The sequence below is a fragment of the Vespa crabro genome, chromosome 1 (assembly GCF_910589235.1).
Source record: "Vespa crabro chromosome 1, iyVesCrab1.2, whole genome shotgun sequence".
In the NCBI taxonomy this organism is placed as follows: Eukaryota; Metazoa; Arthropoda; class Insecta; order Hymenoptera; family Vespidae; genus Vespa; species Vespa crabro.
Genome location: NC_060955.1, coordinates 7,857,563 through 7,878,193, shown reverse-complemented (window position 1 = coordinate 7,878,193; position 20,631 = coordinate 7,857,563). Strand labels below are relative to the sequence as shown.

The 20,631-nt window shown below is 33.4% G+C and overlaps 5 protein-coding genes across 10 annotated transcripts in view; 4 read left to right on the top strand and 1 right to left on the bottom strand.

Annotated features, from left to right (window-relative positions):
- The window catches only part of LOC124422558 (folliculin-interacting protein 2), an 8,680-nt gene extending 4,894 nt beyond the window's left edge, over positions 1-3,786 (top strand). For all 3 annotated transcript variants that reach the window (XM_046959198.1, XM_046959190.1, XM_046959208.1), the window contains 5 exons: positions 1-176; positions 248-332; positions 403-1,775; positions 1,926-2,391; positions 2,567-3,786. The exon at positions 1-176 is cut by the window's left edge and continues 157 nt beyond it. In XM_046959198.1, the coding sequence (XP_046815154.1) occupies positions 1-176; positions 248-332; positions 403-1,775; positions 1,926-2,391; positions 2,567-2,779 (2,313 nt within the window). In that variant the 3' untranslated portion in view covers positions 2,780-3,786. The remainder of the gene's footprint in view (positions 177-247; positions 333-402; positions 1,776-1,925; positions 2,392-2,566) is intronic.
- Positions 3,395-6,213, top strand: LOC124432733 (stabilizer of axonemal microtubules 1-like). The gene is made up of 14 exons (XM_046981848.1): positions 3,395-3,410; positions 3,495-3,562; positions 3,682-3,774; positions 3,853-3,912; positions 4,038-4,082; positions 4,153-4,302; positions 4,380-4,569; positions 4,642-4,796; positions 4,875-5,025; positions 5,107-5,240; positions 5,318-5,507; positions 5,585-5,825; positions 5,917-5,990; positions 6,054-6,213. The coding sequence occupies exons 1-14, from the start codon at positions 3,395-3,397 to the stop codon at positions 6,101-6,103; spliced, it is 1,617 nt and encodes a 538-aa protein (XP_046837804.1). The 3' UTR covers positions 6,104-6,213.
- A 1,011-nt stretch (positions 6,214-7,224) lies between these two features.
- On the top strand, positions 7,225-9,527 carry LOC124422578 (endocuticle structural glycoprotein SgAbd-8). 2 transcript variants are annotated; one of them, XM_046959241.1, is made up of 4 exons: positions 7,225-7,377; positions 8,054-8,229; positions 8,522-8,783; positions 9,123-9,527. In XM_046959241.1, exons 1-4 carry the CDS (start codon positions 7,366-7,368, stop codon positions 9,219-9,221), a joined length of 549 nt encoding a protein of 182 aa, XP_046815197.1. In that variant the 5' UTR covers positions 7,225-7,365; the 3' UTR covers positions 9,222-9,527. The 2 variants fall into 2 exon arrangements, with proteins under 2 accessions (XP_046815197.1, XP_046815189.1); XM_046959233.1 differs by having other exon boundaries at positions 8,522-9,527.
- Positions 9,528-9,756: 229 nt separating this feature from the next.
- LOC124422571 lies at positions 9,757-14,230 on the bottom strand. Its single transcript, XM_046959220.1, has 4 exons — positions 13,655-14,230; positions 11,184-11,443; positions 10,988-11,107; positions 9,757-10,900 (listed from the first exon to the last, which is right to left on the bottom strand). The coding sequence occupies exons 1-4, from the start codon at positions 13,691-13,693 to the stop codon at positions 10,300-10,302; spliced, it is 1,020 nt and encodes a 339-aa protein (XP_046815176.1). The 5' UTR covers positions 13,694-14,230; the 3' UTR covers positions 9,757-10,299.
- A 3,217-nt stretch (positions 14,231-17,447) lies between these two features.
- Positions 17,448-20,630, top strand: LOC124423880 (cytochrome P450 302a1, mitochondrial-like). 3 transcript variants are annotated; one of them, XM_046962217.1, is made up of 8 exons: positions 17,448-18,581; positions 18,652-18,892; positions 18,972-19,147; positions 19,232-19,436; positions 19,496-19,646; positions 19,741-19,989; positions 20,057-20,287; positions 20,377-20,630. In XM_046962217.1, the coding sequence occupies exons 1-8, from the start codon at positions 18,389-18,391 to the stop codon at positions 20,503-20,505; spliced, it is 1,575 nt and encodes a 524-aa protein (XP_046818173.1). In that variant the 5' UTR covers positions 17,448-18,388; the 3' UTR covers positions 20,506-20,630. The 3 variants fall into 3 exon arrangements, with proteins under 3 accessions (XP_046818173.1, XP_046818166.1, XP_046818156.1); XM_046962210.1 differs by having other exon boundaries at positions 17,448-18,169; positions 18,250-18,581; positions 20,057-20,585; XM_046962200.1 differs by having other exon boundaries at positions 20,057-20,585.
- Position 20,631: the final 1 nt, after the last annotated feature.

The window sequence follows — 20,631 nt, the reverse complement described above, 5'->3', positions numbered from 1 at the left end:
GTCATTTCACTCTTACGACTACTAATGAATGCGAATAGTTTTCGACCTCCCTTACTGTGGCACGACGTACTACTTAATTCTGTGATAACGTTAGAAATGAATTCAAACATTTTACATCGTGGTTTACAGCAGATGTGTCAGTTACTCGACGACGTTGACACGAAGTCGACGAATTTGTACGTACTTGTAAAAAAATCAAATCGATTTTAATTCGTTCTTTCCGTTCTTAAGTGCATTTATGTTTTAGTTTCTTGAGTACTGTCATGACCGCAGTACTAATGTATCATCTTGGTTGGGTTTATACTATACTTCCTGCTAACGATCGACAAATGGTAATAAATCTAATTTTGAATGGGATTATTTACGATAAATGTAATCGATAATAGTGATTTAATATTTCAGATGGAAAATTTGGATCGATGGTATCCTTGTAATCCCCTGTGGGCTCAATTAGGCGATTTGTACGGCGCTGTGGGCAATCCAGTAAAAGTAACACACACACTCGTAGTCGGTGATTCACGTAAGGCCGACTTAATCAATTCTGTTTTATATTTTCTATCTTACTTCATCCGTAGCGGAATTGTGCAGAAACAACGAGAATATCGATGTGCAATACAAGAAGACATTCGGGAAGCAACCAATCTTTTGGAGCAAATGCAAATTAAACGGCCATATTTATTCGACTATACAAAGCCGAGAAATATTTCTAACGATCAGAATCATGCTGTGACGATTAGACGCGAATCGTTAGTACCAATTCGTAAGGAAATGCAAACGGAAACACAAGTTCGTATGAATGATTGTGCGACAGGAAGTGATGTAAGTGAGGAACATACAAGAACGGAATGCATTAGAGAACAATCGAGGTCAGGCGAAATGTCAAGGCGTACGCTTAAACGTAGTACCACTATGAAAGTTGCCCTTGATCGATACATGTTAAAAGCAGATGAACCTTTTGTCAACTCAACATCGAGATCGATGATATCGATAATTCAAGATAATAAGGACGACAATGAGGAGAAGCCAATTTCGATGAATGTTAATAAAAATAGCACGCAGAGTAAAGTGAAAATAGTGGTAAGCGAGATAGGCTCGGAAGAGGTCGAAGAGCCGAAAGGAAACGTTCAATGTCAGGCACAATTTCAAATGCAAAATGTTGAGAAAAAAATGGAGGAAGACGAAGCTGATAAAACGTTAGTATCATCTAAACGAGTTTCTTTAGAACAGGAATGTAAAAGTAAGGTCGATTATGTCAACAAGTCGCATACAACAAGTCAATCAGATCTTCGTACATTGAACGATACAAGTTTTAGCGAGGAAAATAAACATCAGCAAGTGTATTTCATGCTCGGTTGCGAAGAAAAACCGAGCAAGTATTTGTCACGCCCACGACTTGGTTACAATTGTCAATGTTCGTATATGTTTACGACAGTGCCAAGCACATCTGCTCAATTACCTGAAGGTGTCTTGAGAAAAATAATCCAAAGAAATTTTCCCGAATCATCAAAAAGTATGCAGGCTTCGCCTGGTGCCATGTCGAGTATGGAATCAAATTTGGAATCGAAACCTACGCGTATTTGTCCTAGATGTCAAAATCAAAGTTATGCATCATCACAAACTTATAAGGGTATGAAAGAATTATTAGAAACGCCGACGAACGCTACTGAGGTATTACGAACGTGCGTTAACGCTGATAGAACAGTTGGTATGTCTCGGTCTAATAGTTTAGAGGCATTGATGGAAGCCAACAGTGTTATCGAATTACCTATGCCACGGTGAGTTATTTCCTCAACGTATAACTTTTGACATTTTGATCAAAATATAACTTGGCCAAAGTCTCCGATAGTGATACATCTTGGAACTTGACCGAATATCTCATTAATTTCTATTTAAAACTTCACAAATAAATGCTCTTTTGTTTCTAGGTCGAAGCTAGTCTCTCCTAAAAAAATCAATCCTAATGAAGAAACCGGATTTACAAAAACTCTTTTACAAACTAGACTATCAAATACCAGGACAACTACCAGCAGTAATTGGGGTACGAATTATACTTGGGGTCTGGTAGTACAAGGCTTAGTAAAGAAAGATAAAAAGAGACGAAAACGTCGAAAGGATAAAAACGAAGAACATACTGTCGAATCTGATATAGAAGAAGATTGGTGGTGCTGCGTACGAGAGGAAGTTGCCGCTGGAGTACGTTTTCCCACGATCGATCAACCTGTAGCTGAAGCTGTCTGTATTCTAGCAGATCTAGATACATGGCACGTAGGAATTTTATCAAATAACACGTCATTGGAAAGTCCACCGTTACCGGTTGGCATGTCACGTCTCGTTGCCAATATGTTGGAAGCATTTGCCTATGTTTGGCGCAAATATCATTCTCCCTTACACGTAAGAATAATTTATAGAAGAATTAACGAGTTTATTATCTTAAAATTATAAAATATATTTGATATATATGAAATTGATTGAAAATAGTCAATGTTTTAAGAATAAATTTATTATGAAATTTCTCCTAATATCTCAATAAATGTTTCATAAATTAATATAAAGATGAATTTTATAGTGTGTGGATATCTTGGAATCAAAATTGAGGGAAATGTGGTTAAGAAGCGAGGCACTTGCCGAGATGTTAATGGCAGCGGATGTATGTGACGTTAGTGTCACAGCTTTAACCAACGCTCTTGATCTCGATGCCGCTGATATTCCTCTTTTACTGGCAGTAGCAACCACTCATTCACCGGAAATCGCGCAACGATTTGGTCTCACGCTCGTTTAACACACGTCCTTTCGTTACATATCGACATTATATTGTTCTTTGTACTCTTATGACGAAAATAGATAAAATCGTTGTTTCGTGCGATGAACCTCGTCAGATATTTATACTTATTGTCATAAAAGATAGTCAATGGGATTCATTTTTATTTTACGAAAATATATTTTTTTAGATATACTTTTTTTTCTTTTCTCTTTGCTAGCAACATAATATTCCAAGACACATAGTTATAAATTTGGATTATAAATCGTCATGCGCATAAATGTGATTTTTAAACGAAATAAATGTATTATTTAAAAAGCGAATTGTTCATAATGTTAGTTGTTATTGTTTAAGAAGATCGAACAGAGGAGAAATGATTTTGATAAATTATTTATCTTTCGATAATGCATATCGAACGATGTAACATTTTAATAATAGAATAATCGGCGTGTGTTTGTATTCGCCGTAAAGTAATATTATTAAATGCGTGATCAAAAAAAATGCAGATGTATTTAATATAATATTTAAGTCCTCCTTGTAATTAAGTAGATTTAATTTAGGTAATACAATTACAGGTGATATTTTTCAATATATTTATTCAATGCATTCTATGTTTTCAATAGTTGAAAAAAAAACATGATCAACGATAAAAGTTAACGTTGCATATTTCATTGTAATACTCACTTGAAGAGTATTCCAAGTTTCTAAATTCTATTCGTGTAACCTTGCAAAATAGGAAGCACTTCATTTAGCAGCAATTTTAAATTTCTAAATAGAAATTATGGAGATTTGCCCTCCCGACCCGTGAGCCACTAGTAACTCATTAAAGTTATAAGTACAAACATTTAGTCTGATACACATTTTTTTCCCCTTCTATATATATGCGTATATTAACAATGTATATTAACAAGATCGTGTAAAAGATAATTCGAAATAAATATTTAGAACTGTACTTTTATCATAGAGTTAAAGAAAGGCGTCCGTTGTCGATTATAGAAGCAAAGAATAAAATTCGAGTAAGTAGTAAATCTTTGTAAAAAATATACTTAATCTCTTCTCGATCGCATCATCGTAGTAAGCTGATCTATTCTTAGCTGGATCACGATGAATGCTGCAATTGTTGTTGCTGCTGCATACCACAACCCACTGCTTTCGTGAGTACAAATTATACTATCGGCATAACTCATCGTACGATCTTGTTACATTATTATATACATATGTTAAATAATTATAGAGAAATAGAAATATTTAAAAAAGGATAATATCAAATTTATTGTAGGAATATGTTCAACCGGAAGTACCGAAATCCTTTCGACCAATTCGAGTTAGTGTCAATGATGAATTTTTTAACGAATACTTACAAAAACAAAAAAATTATCATTTTATTTTTGTAGTATTATTGGAAACCGGATGTTCCAATGGAAGATAACACAACTTATCGATATTCGTATTGGGACGGGCCTCGTTCACTTGTTGAACCGATAAAACCAAAAGATTGGTTAACTGTTGGTGATGGCTGTATAACCGACGAAACAACCCATAAAGTTAATATTTTTCTTTTCCATTGATTAAAAGAAAAAAATAGGTTTCAAATTTTCTTATTACTACATTGATATGTTAGCTGAGTTACTTGGGTAATTGGTGCGTTAAAATGGAACCATCCATTACACCTTGCGATAAGCAATGGCTTGGTAGAGGCCCTATGCAAGATGAAACTACTCAAAAACATGATTATACGTGGAAATCGATAATACCACCAGAAAGTATTAAGGCAAGAAACAGTTTGTATCTTCCTTGCGCTTCCCTTTCTGGTAAGTTTTAATTATATCATTAATATCGATTCAAACAGTAATTAATGAGAATTTCTAATAATTAATATACAGATGACACGACTTATCGATTAAGCTATTTCCCTTCTGCTTGTTATCTTCCTACGGAATCTTATGCACCTAAAAGAGATTATTGCAAACCGGAAGTACCAATGGATGGTTGCACGACATATAGGTTGAGCTATTGGTCAAATGAACCACCAACAAAGGTACTTTTGTGAATAACATTAAATTTTTTATCTTTAAATGAAAAATATTTGCTTTTAATTATTACATTGGTATTTCAGGAAGATCAACCTTGGCGAAAGAAGAGAGAATATCATCAGCCAGTTAATACTATGGAAAATTGTACGACGTATAAACTGAGCTATTGGCCACATTGTGAAAAACCTCGACCACCTGTTATCATACAGGATACAGAAAATATACTCAATGCAGGTTAATATATGGAAAATGAATATTTGAGAACATTGATTAATTTTATCATCGTTAAAAAAATGTTGTTTTCTCGTAACACAGATTGTTGCTTCAACGATAACACAACTTATCAATTGAGTTACTTTAATTGTGGGGGTGAGAAAAGTGATCCCATAAAATCACCGGAAAACATTTGTGTGTCATCTTGTCCACTTTCTCACGATACCATTCATAGAGTAATAATTATACGTTAATAATAAGTTCCATGCGATTTAGTTTTTATAGAATTGATTATTAATAACTATGCATTTAGTTGAGCTTCCTAGGAAATTGGTGTGTTACACCCGAAAAATCTATAACACCATGTGATAGACAATTATTAGGGAGAGGACCTATGCAAGATGAGACAACACAAAAACATGATTACACTTGGCGACAGTGTATACCTCCGTCAGAAATACGACCAGAAGATAATCTTATGTGTGCTCCAATTCCATTGGAATGTGAGCTTGAGTCGTAACTTCATTATCATCTATTCTTTGTTTGAAATTAAATTGACATTCGATAAACTTTCTTATAGGTTGTACTACTCATAAATTGTCATACATACCAAACAATCATATGGCGTTGTTACGAAACAATTCGTACGCTCCACACCGTCTATATCAACGGTCAAATTTACCAATGGAATCAGAGACTACCATGCGTTTGAGTTATCAACCAGTTGAACCTGTGGTTCCAGTATCTAAACCTTGGAGCAAAATGCCATTATATCATTCAGCGATTACTCCTATAGATGACAATACAACGTATAATCTGAGGTACCTGTTAATTTATTCTATAGCTTCCGGGAATGTTTTTTATTCGTATTCTAATAGCTTCATTCAACGTATACATTGTTTTACATATCAGCTACATACCACCTGGAACTCTGGTGCCATTGTCATCATGTCATGCACCTTGCTCTATGTCAAATAATTGTGCTGGTAAGTACTTATGTTATTTAAATTTTTGAATGCTTCAATATGAGCTTTTTTTCATTTTTTTAGTACCATCATGTCAACCGTGTCAACCGTGTCAAGCCTGTCCTGCGTCATAGGTGAACGTACTCTTATCTCGTCTCGTGACATCGACAGAAGAAAATAAAATGTCAACTTTTACAACTGTCAGAGTAATAAAGAAAAAAAAGAATTTAGGTACAGACTAAAAGATTTTAGGTCATTTGTTCGTGGGATTTTTAAGCATTCGATCTATATTTATATCGATCATCTCATAGGATCGATAATTTTTTTGTGATTTCTTCGGTGAAAGCTGAACACATTAAGTCATTTATCAACTCGAGAAGATTCATGAAGACATCAAGTTTGATATTTAAAAAAAATTTCTTAGAAGAGCCGAATTTGTGTAACGATTGATATCCAGGAACAAGTAAGAAAATATCTTGTGAAAGTGTTTAACGCATCTATGCGTTTGCGCAAGAATTAGGGTGTATACGGGTGACAGTGACATGAAAAAAAAAAAGAAAGGAGGAAAGTAAGAAAAAGGTAATGTTACTTTCGCGATGATGCGAATAACGATGTTAACAGCTACGTGCATATATAAATAATATTTCAAGCTATTTAAGATATAATCTTTGGGAAACAAATTCATTCCGAAGTAGAATTGCGTAACGATTACTTAATTTCACATTATGAACTAACTCGAACGATCGTGGAAAATGGAAAATCAATTGCCGAGATATAATTTGAAACGTATAAGTATCTTCTCCAAATAAAGTAACGTAAAGCGCTAGTTGGTAATTACATAAATAGTTTCCGCGTGCTATTTACATATTGAAAATTTGTCGATTACGACACAATAAAGAAAGACTTGGATATTCAATGTGTAACGTTATCTCGAAAAGAGATGAAAGTATATCATCGACATACTTTCATAATAAACGGAAATAAAGTATGAGTTCGAGAGAACCAAAGAGATTAATTCGTTCAACATAAGCTTCGAACTATGTCTAAGGTCATCGACGGTATCTCTTCGTGTCTAGCTTCTTCAGGTAACTAGGTTCGATCTCGCAGGAAGCGACGCTCCCACATACACAAACACAAACAGACACCGAACATATACCTACGTTACATACTAATACTTCGGTATAAACCACATGAAGAATCCTTTATGGTCGAACATTCATCGAGTAGGGGTAAAGTGAGAGTTGGTATAAAAGGGGATTTCTTTCCTCTACCTGGATAGCACTCGATTGTGTTCGGCTGCAAGTATCATCGTTCACTTAAACGATACTCTTTGTGAAGCGCCAGTAACACTATTCTTATCTTTAAGTGTTCTTTTTCCAAACATCGATTCAGCACAATGAAACGTCTGGTAAGTAACATTTTCATATATTTAATGTTTTCATACTCCAGGATATCTCATTTACTGTGATATACGAGAGACATTGTTAAAACATCGGTTGTCATTGTCTTATTAAAGAAACAATATCACGTCTTTAATGTAAGATTCAAGTGAATTCTCGATCTTTACCCATCTGATACCCCGCATAATTGCCAACTTGTTCGTTTTTATCGAACATCAATATCGATAAATTTCATTCTAATTACCTTCCAAGTGATTGTAAGTTAATAATCGTCGTAAGTTAATCCAATGTGAGTTAATTTATTTTACTTTCTCAACGATGCGATAAAAAAAAGAAAAATTGTCGAGTAATACAAACGTAACACGAGATAATCGATTATAATACTAGAAAAAAATAATGAGTTGAGATGAGCAAGAGAAAGAGAGATGATGGGTCGGGTAGAGTTTGCGGGTCAGGAGTTAAACGACCCATGTTGGCATTTACTTCTTACTTTCACTCATCGCATCGAGAGCGTCCGAGAAGCTTCGTTGCTTTTGGTCCAGACGGATGATACTTCGAACGTAACATCGTGCTCTCTCTTTCTCTCTCTCTCTCTCTCTCTCTCTCTCTCTCTCTCTTTCTCTCATAATAAAAATATGCTGTGATATAGATTATAATTAAAAATTATTTTTTATCGGATCACAGATACTAGTCGTGATCTTGGGTTTAGCAGTAGCCCAAGATCCAAATTATCGCAGCAATTACCAAGACGATGAACGACAGAATGCTGCTACCGATGGAAGACGAGGTACAACGACAACGCCAATTCCTATTTTACATTGGAACAAACAGCAGGAACATGATGGAACTTACAAGACCAGGTATTTAGGAAAAACCTGATCTACCGATCAATTTTATAAATTCAATTTTCAAGAATCATGAATCCTATTTAATAAAACAAAACAGTTTTATTTTCTCTTACATTTCAAAACGTATGTTGAATATTTCTGTCTTTTCAATACAATAATGTTTATTCTTTTTTGTCTGCGTAACGAATGAGATACGTTAAAAATCTCGATAAATTATAAACCACTTCTCATCTTATCGTGTTCGCAAAGGAACGATAATAACAGTTTAACTCAATTTCGCGGGCTTACGATGATTCCTTCGTAGTTACGAAACCGGGAATAATATCATTGCCGAGGAGAGCGGTTACATCAAAACAGTTGGTGAAGGTGCGGAGCAAGGTGAGGCATTGGTACAACAAGGGAGTTATTCCTACATGAGTCCGGAGGGGCAGTTGATCACCATTCATTATACCGCGGACGAGACGGGCTTTCACGCGTCCGGCGATCATATTCCCACGCCACCACCAGTCAGTGAAGAGATTCAGAAAGGCCTCGACCTCATCTTCGCAGGCATTCGACAACAGGAGGTACATATATACCATCTATATACATATATGCTACCTACGATCTTTTATTTCTTATCGTCCCCATCTATCTACCTCTATCTCTATCTTTTCTTTCTTTCTCTTTCTCTCTCTCTCTCTCTCTCTCTCTCTCTTCTTTTTACCTACCCTGTTTCCTCGCGCAACATCCTTCTTCCTATCCCTTTCCATCTCTATCGTTCTGGAAGAACAAACTCTTGCGAAAACAACATCTTTGACGTTTCTTTTCTCTTTCGATATCTCGATCTTTCGGCTTAACAGGTCGTAACGCAACATTTAAATACATTTCTACATATCTTTCTTATTCTTCTTTTATGTTTATAGGAAGCCGAAGCGCGAGAGGCTGCCTCGAAGAACCAACAGCAACCATTGAGTCAACAAATCGATAGGAGGGACGATTACGATAAAAAGTTCCGACAATAAGGACCAAATAATCTTCTCCTCCAACGCCCAGTAACCAGTTTTCATTCGTACTCACCCAATCAAGACACACCGTTTCGTTTCTAACGTGTTATATAGTATGGCATTTTTGCTAAGGCGTAGCGATTAAGTCATTAGATCACGTATTAAAACCCGTCCCTCTCATCTCTATCGATAATACACTCGATTATTACGTACGTTTGTAGTAAGAAACGAAGCATTGTTCCTTCGCTTTCGCTCGTTCCTAGCGTCACGCTTGAGAAATGCGACGACGTTCTCCAATTCCTATTTTTATGTTCTCATTTATTTTCATTCATTACTTTATCCATAGCGATTGAAGTGATTTGCATTAAAAAAAAAGAAAAAAAAAAGAAAAAAAAAGAAAAGAAAAAAGAGAACAAAAAAGAAGTTATTCACAACTGGTTACGTCATTCCTTCCTATGGAAGTAAAGGTAAGTGTTAAGGTCAATGGACGATGAATGTGAAACACAAACACGTTGTTCCGGTAAATGACTATGATATAAAGGTATGTAGTTCATTACGGAACAAAGCATCTTTATTATTAGCTTTAAGCATATGCTTCTCTCTTTGTCTCATGAATAATAAGAAGAGAGAAAAATAAAGAGAGAAAGAAAGAGAGAGAACAAAAAGAATACTTTTTTGTCAATAGTATTTTACGAGGTAGTGCGTTAACGTTATCGAAGCTATTATTAATATTATTATTAATCATTGATATAAGTTAAGTAAATTAATTTATTAAGAATCTAGAGAACTTAATTACGACGTGCCAACTATCGTTACTTCCATTGAATGATCTTTCATATTTGCAAAGACAAGAAATTCTTGAAGAAAAAAAAAATTAAGAATTACTCGCATCGCATACTTTCGTAAGGGAGACTAGCATACACGATAGGGAATAACAACCGGATCATCGAGTCCAGACTCATCAAACGTTCGATGTTGCAATTTATCGATGCAATACATCGTACGTATAAGGCATAACTTAAAAGCAACGTAATTAAGATTATTCAACGATCTTTTAGATTTGCTCTTCGATCAGCTCTTCGAAATACGAAGAAAATTAGGAAGACATTCTATTCGTTCGAGAGAGATCAGGTGGCGATGGATCGTATGGTTTTGCTGCAAAGCCAACGTATCTATTATTTTTTTTATGAACAAATCCATTAGTTTGTGGATCCGTCTTGTAATATATGACTCTTCTGATACCAAAAGGATCGATATAACCGAAAGAACCAATACTTTCTCCATTAGGTTCACGTTCTTCCTCGTGATATTGACGTCTAAGATAATATTCGAAACCATTAGCAGTAGTATGAACTTCGTTATGTGGTAGAATATCATCGGCCAGCTGACTTTGAGACATTTGAGACGGGCTCGACAATCTGTAAAACGTATCGCTACTTGAAACAGGTGATTGAAGAGCTTGAATAGGTTGTACCGAATTCTCTCCGTAATAAAGACTATTAGCTCGCGAGTAATCATTCGAATTTTGCGATCCAACGATCGGTGGTACGTAATTTGCTCGGTTCGGATAATAATCGTTGCTGGACTGTGACAAATATGGTGAGATCGTAATCGGCCTGATAGTCGTTGGAGTGTAATAACCAGTCCTAATATCGTTCCTGGACAAAGGACTGACATCTACATTCCTGTTCGGTTTCCTACAAGAGAATAAACATTAACAGAAATATTTTAGATTTTAATAAAGATAAAAAATGACGATCATTTATCTTTCCAATTGAAATAACCTGAACGGATTTGGTGGTTTTCTTGTCTTTACTAAAACTCCACTTTGTGCTGGTGCATCCTTGGTTCTTATTAGAGCTTCATGAATCGGGGTATCCTTCCCAACATATGTCATCTTCGACCTACAACAAAATAATACTTATAAAACGATCTGTTCTAATATTAATTCTAACGTAATTTCGTTTTACTTTTGTTTACTTTAGAATTCGATAGCCTTGATGGTCAGCAATATAATCCTTATAACGCAAATATCCAAGAGGATCGAGCCAGGCCTCCGTACCAATGACCGTGCCATCGGCCAATCTTTTTTCTTTTCGAAACTGACCGTTCAACGTCTGAAAGCGAAAGTATCGTTCCGGACCTTCATCAGTCTGTATATGGTATTGTGTATTTGGAACATAATTCCAGCTTCTTCCTTCGGCTTCGTAAGCATTTGATGCCGAGAAAACAATCGAAAGCTAAAAGAAGAATATTTATTATCTATATTAATTAAGAGAAATATCAACGTGTTTTCTTTATTTTTTTTTTCTTATCATTTAAAGTCACTGTCGTATATAAAGCGTCCACTAAGATTTCTTGGTCAAGCCAACACCAATGTAACGAGTTCATTGACGTTTCCTCCCACGGTTACAGTTCAAACAACTGCCTAAGCTAGCTAGTTGTACGTTTATCTACCAACGACTATCTCGTAACGGTACCAAGAAAAACGGCAATAACGTATTTCACTGTATTCCTATCCATACCTGTTTTTATAAAAATGGTGAAAAAATGAACAACGTTTGTGACACTTTCTACAAAAAAAAAAAAGAAAAAAGATAAAAAGAGATAAGCAGAGAGAAAGAGAAAGTGATCAAGTAAGAACGAAGAAGATCGGAAGAACGAAATAATCAATTCTCTACGGCTACGCTACTGTATACACATATACATATACACATACGTACGATATTATGTAGCTACATAATATGTATAATCGGTATAAAACGGAGCATGCAACTAGGACGCAATATGAGATTCACAAAGCAATCCTTTTAAGGTCCTACGACCGTGAACAGAAACCAAGAGGCGAAGCAAGAGGCGTGACAAGGACGCAACGATTGAAGCAAACCGACTGATAATTATCCTCGATTATTATTTATTCTATTTTTCTAATGTTACATTGATATCTATAGTCAATGTCGTTTTATAAACTTTTTTACTTGCTCGAGATTTCTTTCTACGATTCTATCATTTGAAATACAAATACGAGTTCTTAATTCCTATATAAGATACATATACGTAATCTCCCTTCTATTTAGGATAACGCGTGGGCTTGACCAAGACCGTAGTATTTCTCTCTTGCGCTCCATATTAAGAGATGCCGGACCTGGCAAGTTAACACGTTAGGGTAAACATGTCATCGTGTGATCGAAAGAATTACCTTACATCCCTTAAAGATAAAAACTTAACTATGATATCACTATATTTATGTTATTACGTCGTATTTTATAACGATAATGAAATGTAGAAACTCGGATCATTTAAATAATACATATTATGCACACCATTATGAAAATATAATTTATGATTCATGAAGACGATTCTCGAGTTAGAATAGACAGGTTCTTGGAAATGACTAATGGAACATCAAAAACAGGAGTTCAAAAAGAAAGAAAGAAATAAATACAGAGAATTAAAAGTGAAAGAAATTATTTAACAGCATTGATGATACACGTTCTCGTCGAAACCGTTGGAATGTCGTCCAGTTTAAATTATACGAACTCGTCCAACCAAGTTCTTCGTTTGTTATATATATTGTGAATCTCCAGTAAATTTCTCCTTCGTGAACAGAACGAGTCTCCTTTCGCTTTGATATTTTTCATTGTTCTTAAATTTTTGAAATTCTCTCTCTCTCTCTTTTTTTTATAAAAAATCGGTTATATGAGAATGAGATCGTTTGAACGATCACACCAATCAAATCTCTTCGACAATCTTTTATTTTTTGTTCATATACAGATATATACGTGCTTGTACATATATATAGCATGTAAGTACTATGTATGTATGTATAGCGTGAGATGTAGTATCATTAAACAATCATGCGACGTTGAGTATGTTTATCAAAAATGTATAGATGATCGTCACGTAGAATACTTACAAATGGCCTTCCCATGGACACACATGCATAACTCGATTGTCATTCCCCGTACGTAGGGTTAATTATTCTCGTGCCTTTTATATTCCAACGCTATTGCGACTTTGTCATTTCTAAACTATTCTCTCTGGCTATTCAATCGACGCAATTATTACGACATGAGGAGTCTAATTTGATTTTTTCTTTACTTTTTTTCTTCTCTTTTATCGAACCTAGTCATACGTTCTTGGTATCGTAATGTCATTATCGTCATGATGACTATCATTACTCATGCTTCATTTCATAGCACATGTCATATGTTTGTATGAATGTACTTATATATATATATATATATATATATATATATATATATATATATATGTGTGTGTGTGTATGTATTTAAATGATGTTTGGTACTCGTTCGATAATGCATTAAAAAAAAGGACTCATATCGAGATTACGAATCGAAAGAATCTATCATATGATCCGAATAGTGAAATAAAATCAAAGATGATACTCGGTTTGAAAAATGAAGAGAAATAAATATTGTTCGACCTACCGTTAAGACGATCGATCCGATTAACACACGGACATGCATGATATATCGTCGTATATTATTGGATATTTTTCTATCTTTTATTTCTAATCTCGCCAGCTAGCCCTTCTGACACAAGTCGTTCGTTCGTTTGTGTACCACCCCTTTCGCTTTTTTTCTTCGTCTTTGTCAATACATTCGTTAGAACGTCCTTCACCCTCGATCCTTGTCAATCGATGATTTCGTTGAATTTCCAAAAGGGATAGACCGAGTGATAAAGATTCTTGATGATCTTTTCATCTCTCGTTTCGCATAGTTATCTCAAATGGGAAAACTATAATATTGATTCGAAGACATTCGATCGAAATAGAAAGAAAAATGATGTAGAAGATTCTTTTATCGATTTAAACTCATCCACATGGTTTTCTCGTAAATCGCGAAAGAAAGAGAGAGAGAGAGAGAGAGAAAAAGAGAAAAAGAGTAAGACAAAGACAGGTAGAAGTAAAAGGGAAAAAGAGACTAAGTAACAGAGTATATATAGTCGAAGTGTGCCGAGAGGACGCGATACAGTGACTGAGAAACGACGAAGACTCTCGCAATTTTCAGAGCTAACGCCAAGTTCCGAGGACCTCCGTTCCTTCCTTCGAGATCACCCCACGCCGCAAGTAGTTGAGATTGTTTTTCCCAGCGTGTTCAAGACCTCGACCCGCCCACTGTCGCGAATAAGTATTTACTTGCCGTTGTTATACATTACAATATATACGTTCGAAAAGTAGGAAACTAGTTTCTGTCCTTCTAAAACTTATAGAAAAGAAAAAGAGAAAGAAAATAATAATAATGCAAATATTCGAAGATCGACGATATTTCTTGAACGAAAAAAAGAAAATTAAAATAAAAATTTTCACGCTAAAATCCATCCAAATGATACTAGATAAATTCACGTAAAGTTTAATTTAAATTACGATCATTATGTGACTTAGTGTATTCTTACGGTAAACATTTAAAAATTAAGTATATTTTTGATATGAAAAAAAAAAATATATAAATCTTGAAATTTAAATTTCCCACTAAAATGATTCACCAATAGGGTTCAAGATAAATTCACATGGCGCGTAATTTAAATTACGATCTTTGTGTAGCTTTTTGTTTTCTTCTATGCAGAAAAGTAATTACGCGTCATAGTTATATATACGATACATACATTAGTAAGTAACGATATATCACGTTCGATTTCTACCCACATGCTTTAGCAAGGAGATCACTTCTTTTACGCATAATTCTTGATCACGCGGTACGTAATCGCTGATCATGACCGTGCACTGATCGTAGCCTCGAAACTCGCATAATTATAGCGATTTCATCTCGAGTCGATGTAGCCAGCTAGCTAGTTAGTTAGCTATTTATCTTCAGCAAGAAATAATTATCCGTTATATTTAACGATCATGAAATGGTGAATCTTTAGAATCGATTTTTGTATGAAATGCATTCTTGATCCATAAATATTAGGAAGCCTACGCATTTTGAAAAATTCTGTATTACTGACTCATCGTTCGATTTCACGGATTTCGGTATGCTGCTTATAAAACGGAATATTTTTTCTCTTCTTTCTTTTCTTTATACATTTTTATACTTCTTGCGTAGATGTAAATACGTAAATATCTTTATTTACAGTTACTTGCTAGATCCTATTCTCTTGCTCTACATAAAAGATTTTTAAAGACTTCCCCCTTCACTAATTTGCATTAAAAGAAGGAAATCGCCCACGAAGTTCGAAATCGTTTGGAAAGCATACATGTGTTGTTTTGAATTTCTCTTATATCATATTATCTCACATATATTATAATAATATTTATATAAGTGTTTTATTTCAATGATCCTTCGTTTTAACGAGATTCTCGTTTGCCTCTTTCCCGGATCATTGCAAAAGAAAAGAGTGTGATGGCGTTACGTTGATTCGTATAATCTACGAAATATCGTGTATCTACCGTAACAAAGTACACACTCATGTCAGCCGTGAAATCTTTTCCTTTCGTGTTATGAATACAATTTAAGGATCCATTCATAACAATGACGTTTAATCAATGGTATTTTCTGGAGAAAACATTACAAAATATAAATTATAAAAAATAAATATAAATTACGATATAATATAATATATATAATAATATACTTTATATTATAATTTATGTATATTATTATATATAAATTATAATATATATATATATAATGTTTATTATACATATAAAAATAATAGGTATATAATATTAATATAATAATACATACATACATATTAATATAAATATACATACGAAGAATTATCAGAAACATTGTTGAGTTTTCTCTCTGAGTTATGATGGAGTGTCGAAAATGGATTAATCATAAGAAAAATTTCAAATGACAGATATTTAAAACAAAAATTTGTCATAATTTTCATAAAACCATGTATTGTATAAATATCCGACATTAATGACCTTCGATAGATTATAGAAAATGAACCAATTGTAAGAGACTGATATCTTATGAAAAAGTTGTCATAATTTTTATGATACAACGTATTAAACATTTTTATTAGACCTCTTTCTTTCTTTCTTTTTCTTTCTCTCTCTCTCTCTCTCTCTCTCTCTCTCTCTCTCTCTCTCTTTCTCCCTCTCAATCACACATACACACACACATACATACAATTTGTTTATGACATTAACTTCAAAATTGAGAATGATAGATCAAACATGGCGGACGTTTCATAGGTAAATTATGTGTGAATGTAACTTTAATATGAAAAGAAAGAGAAAAAGAGAGAAAAAGAAACGTAAGGTGCGTGGGAACGTGCCCGATTCTTAAGAACGCCCAATCTCTAAGCTCCTCGAAGAAAGGTCGACTAGCTGTGTCACCGGAAGTAGCAGAGATGGTTCTTAGATCAGCCGCAGGACAAAAACAATAAAGTAGCGCAAGGCGGCTTCTTCCGACTCGTTGAACATATTTGATGTACCAATATATAGACACATTTATATGTGCATATGCGTATAAAGACACGCAGATACAACAACAATAGCAACCTGTATTTTCTCTTTCGTTAGAAGCGTTCACAACAGAACGCTTTCACTTTTACAAGCTATATAACTATGAGAGAAATTTGGATCGATATCTTGTTTCGGCAGAACCGACAAATTCGATTTGATTTGAAGCTTTTCATAAATTAAAAGAAACCAATAAATACGAGTTAAGGCTATCTCTTATATTATTAACAACATAATAAATCCGTTACTTTCTAATGTTTTTTTTTTTTTTATATTATCTTGCGAGCATCCTCGAGATCCACGGATGATCACGTGTCACATTTTTAATAACCTTTTATTCACATGCAGACTCGCGCGTCTCCTTATTATTCGATTCTTTACATCGATCATCCAATCCCACGAAGTTTTTTTTTTTTTTTTTTGTAATTATTATTTTTTTCTTTTCACGATTCTTTTCATAGCTTTCAATAGACTTAGCGAGAATCGTTAAACTTACCAGGAATAACGTCAGCGATTTCTTCGATTTCTTCAATTTCTTCCGCATACCGAAAGGATGAGCGATGATTTCAATTTTCGCGCCAAAATCTTATTAAAAAATAAAATTATTACGACGATAAACTCTTGCACATAAAACTCTACGATGCTGATGGAATATCAATGGTAAAAAAAAACACACTAACAACCTACCACGGTTTGTTTCGTTGAATACGATAAAATGGGCGTAACTTACACCTTCGGATATTCCTTTATTGGAATTGTCGGATAAACAACAATGGATGATCGTCAATTTAAAATAGGTAGGGACCACTTTGTAAATCGAATAGGTAAATTGAATTGATCGTCTAACTTTATTCGAATGATCATGTTTACTATTCGTATCGATATTCTCTATTCGCTATTTTCTCCGAGTGTTATGTTCACTTTACCATGGCGAAAGAGAAAAAGGCGATTATAACATTCAAGCCAAGTAGATTATTTCCCTTGACTTTCTTCCCATTGCCTTTCACGAGCGAAGATACATTTCGAACTTTACAATGTCGAATATATTATTTTCTACGTACGAAACATCAAAATAATAATTTCCTTTCTTTTTGTATATATTCTTTCTTTTTTTTTTTGTTTCTTTTTCTTTTTTGTATTATTTCCGTTCGATTTTACATTTTTGTTACTATTATAATTCGATTAAAGATAATCTTTTCTCTGAAAGATTTTATCAAATATTTTTTTAAAAGTAAAACGTTATGTAAATATATAACTTTGTTAGAACACGTATGCTCGCTTTTACAATGTTTATATGTAACCATGTCAATGAATAAAGTAACTTTATCTTTCTGTAATATCAATTTATACGACAGACTGGTAAACACATTAAAATTTACGAGGTAGCTAACATTAGGAATAAATTACATTGAAAAACATCAGTCAACCGAAAGAGTCGGTCGACAAAGATTTTCAAAGTGACATGTAAGCCGGTTAACCTATGCGTGCGTGTTTAAAATTAAAACTTGCAGTGGCGCGAAAAAACGTTCGTTATTAATGTGTTTTGTTCGCAAGTATAATAATAATATGATCTAATATTTTAATAATCATATGTAATATTTTTAGATTGCAATAAGTATTGAGAATTCGTTAGCATTACTTGTTATACGTTTGATGTTTACAAAAAATTGAATTCTGTAGGATAGTATTTTTTGTATAATATAACCTGGAACTTGTTGTTTCTTGGCACAAAATATTTGCAAATATGTTTTCACGAATAAGAAAGTTTCAAGCTATCTCATTGCTCTCAGAAAGATCATGTCTGCATATATTTACGAATAATTACACAGTAAATTTTTCTACAATGAATGAAACGGTCTTACACTCCTTTCAAGATATTCCAGGACCAACATCTTTGCCTTTAATTGGAACATTATATAAATACACTCCTTTAATTGGTAAATTTAATGAATTATATTATAGTTGATAAAACCAATATTATTATGCTACATTATATCTACTTGTTAGGAGAATATTCATTTGCAAGCCTCTATGAGAGTGGAGTTAAAAAGTTGAAACATTATGGTCCATTGGTACGAGAAGAAATAGTGCCAGGAGTACAAATTGTATTAGTTTTTCGTCCTGAAGATATTGCAAAAATTTTTAAAGCAGAAACAGGTCTATATCCTGAACGTAGAAGTCATTTAGCTCTTTTTAAATATAGAAAGGATAGAAGTGATATATATAATACAGGAGGTCTTTTACCAACGTAATAAATGAAGTTTCTTAGATAAATCTTGGCAATTAATATTTACAAAAATATATTTAATATCAAATGTATATTTTAGAAATGGACTTGAATGGTGGAGATTACGTAAGGAGTTTCAAAAAGTTCTTAACAAAATGAATCATGTTATTAGTTATCTGCAAGATACAGATCATGTTGTTAGAGAATTTGTCCTTGTTTGTACTGAAGAAAAATTTGATGATTTCATACAACTACTTTCGCGTCTCTTTCTTGAATGTAATTATTCTATACACTTTTTATTTTTATAATATCTATCTTTGAACATTTTTGTATTTTCTGTAATATGAAAAATAATTCTAGTGACATGTTTTACGGCCTTTGATGTAAGGATGAATAGTTTCTCGAAGGAAGAAAGACAGAAAGATTCCAGAAGTTCGAGACTCATTGATGCAGCATTTACAACTAATAGTGCTATTTTAAAACTAGACAATGGGCTTAGGCTGTGGCGATTTTTTGATACGTTTCTTTATAAAAAAATGTGCAAAGCACAAAACTATATGGAAAAGTATGTTATATAATATCTGAACATTTTTTAAATGCTATTTTATCCCTTTTTTCTTATAGAATTGCAATAGAAATGGTAACTCAGAAAATACAAAACAAAACAATTTCTCAGAAAAACTCCTTTCTTGATGCATACTTAAATAATCCTGCTTTAGATAAAAAAGATATAATTGGTATGGCTTGCGATATGCTGCTCGCGGGTGTCGATACTGTATGTATCTTTATATAAATACTAACAAATGAAAAATTACATTATTATAAAATAATAATTTTTAATTACGTAAACATTTCTACCATTTATTTAGACGACTTATACTATGGCTTTTGTTTTGTATCACCTTGGAAAGAATCCTAAGTGCCAAGAAAAATTAAGATCCGAATGTTTAAAGTTATTACCCGACAGTAATAAACCCATAGAAACAAATATTTTGCACAAAGCTTATTATGCGAAGGCTGTACTAAAAGAAACATTTAGATTGAATCCAGTATCAATTGGAATAGGACGTATTTTGCAAACTGATATTGTTCTTAGTGGTTACCATGTCCCTAAAGGTGTAAGTATTTAATTATCAAATTTCTATGTATTATTTATAATTATGTTCATAATGTTTATTTGTTTAGACTGTAGTTGTAACGCAGAATCAAGTCACGTGCCGACGTCCTGAGTATTTCGATGATCCACATTCATTCATACCAGAAAGATGGTTACGGAAAAATATAGATGCCGAAAGTAAAGATTTTAATATTGTAAAATCTGTTAATCCATATTTAGTATTACCCTTTGGTCATGGACCACGATCTTGCATTGCAAGACGTTTTGCCGAACAAAGCATGCTAATCATATTAATACGAGTATGTTATCAACGATGTATTAAATTAAATTTAAAATTTTTATTTTATATTTTATACTCAATTAAGAAAACATATTTTTTTTTATTCAGATGTGTCGAGAGTTGGAATTTACTTGGTGTGGTGATAATCTTGGTTGTAAGTCTTTGTTAATTAATAAACCGGATGGTCCTATTAAGCTCAATTTTACAAAGTACAAACAACAATGTACTCAGTTTTGAGAATATTAATTAAGATTGTAAAAAACCTATTTTATAATATTTTTATTTTTATAGAAAGATTGAGTTTTTACAGCATTAATTGTTATTTTTCAAGATTATTATATCATTCAAGATTATTAATCATAT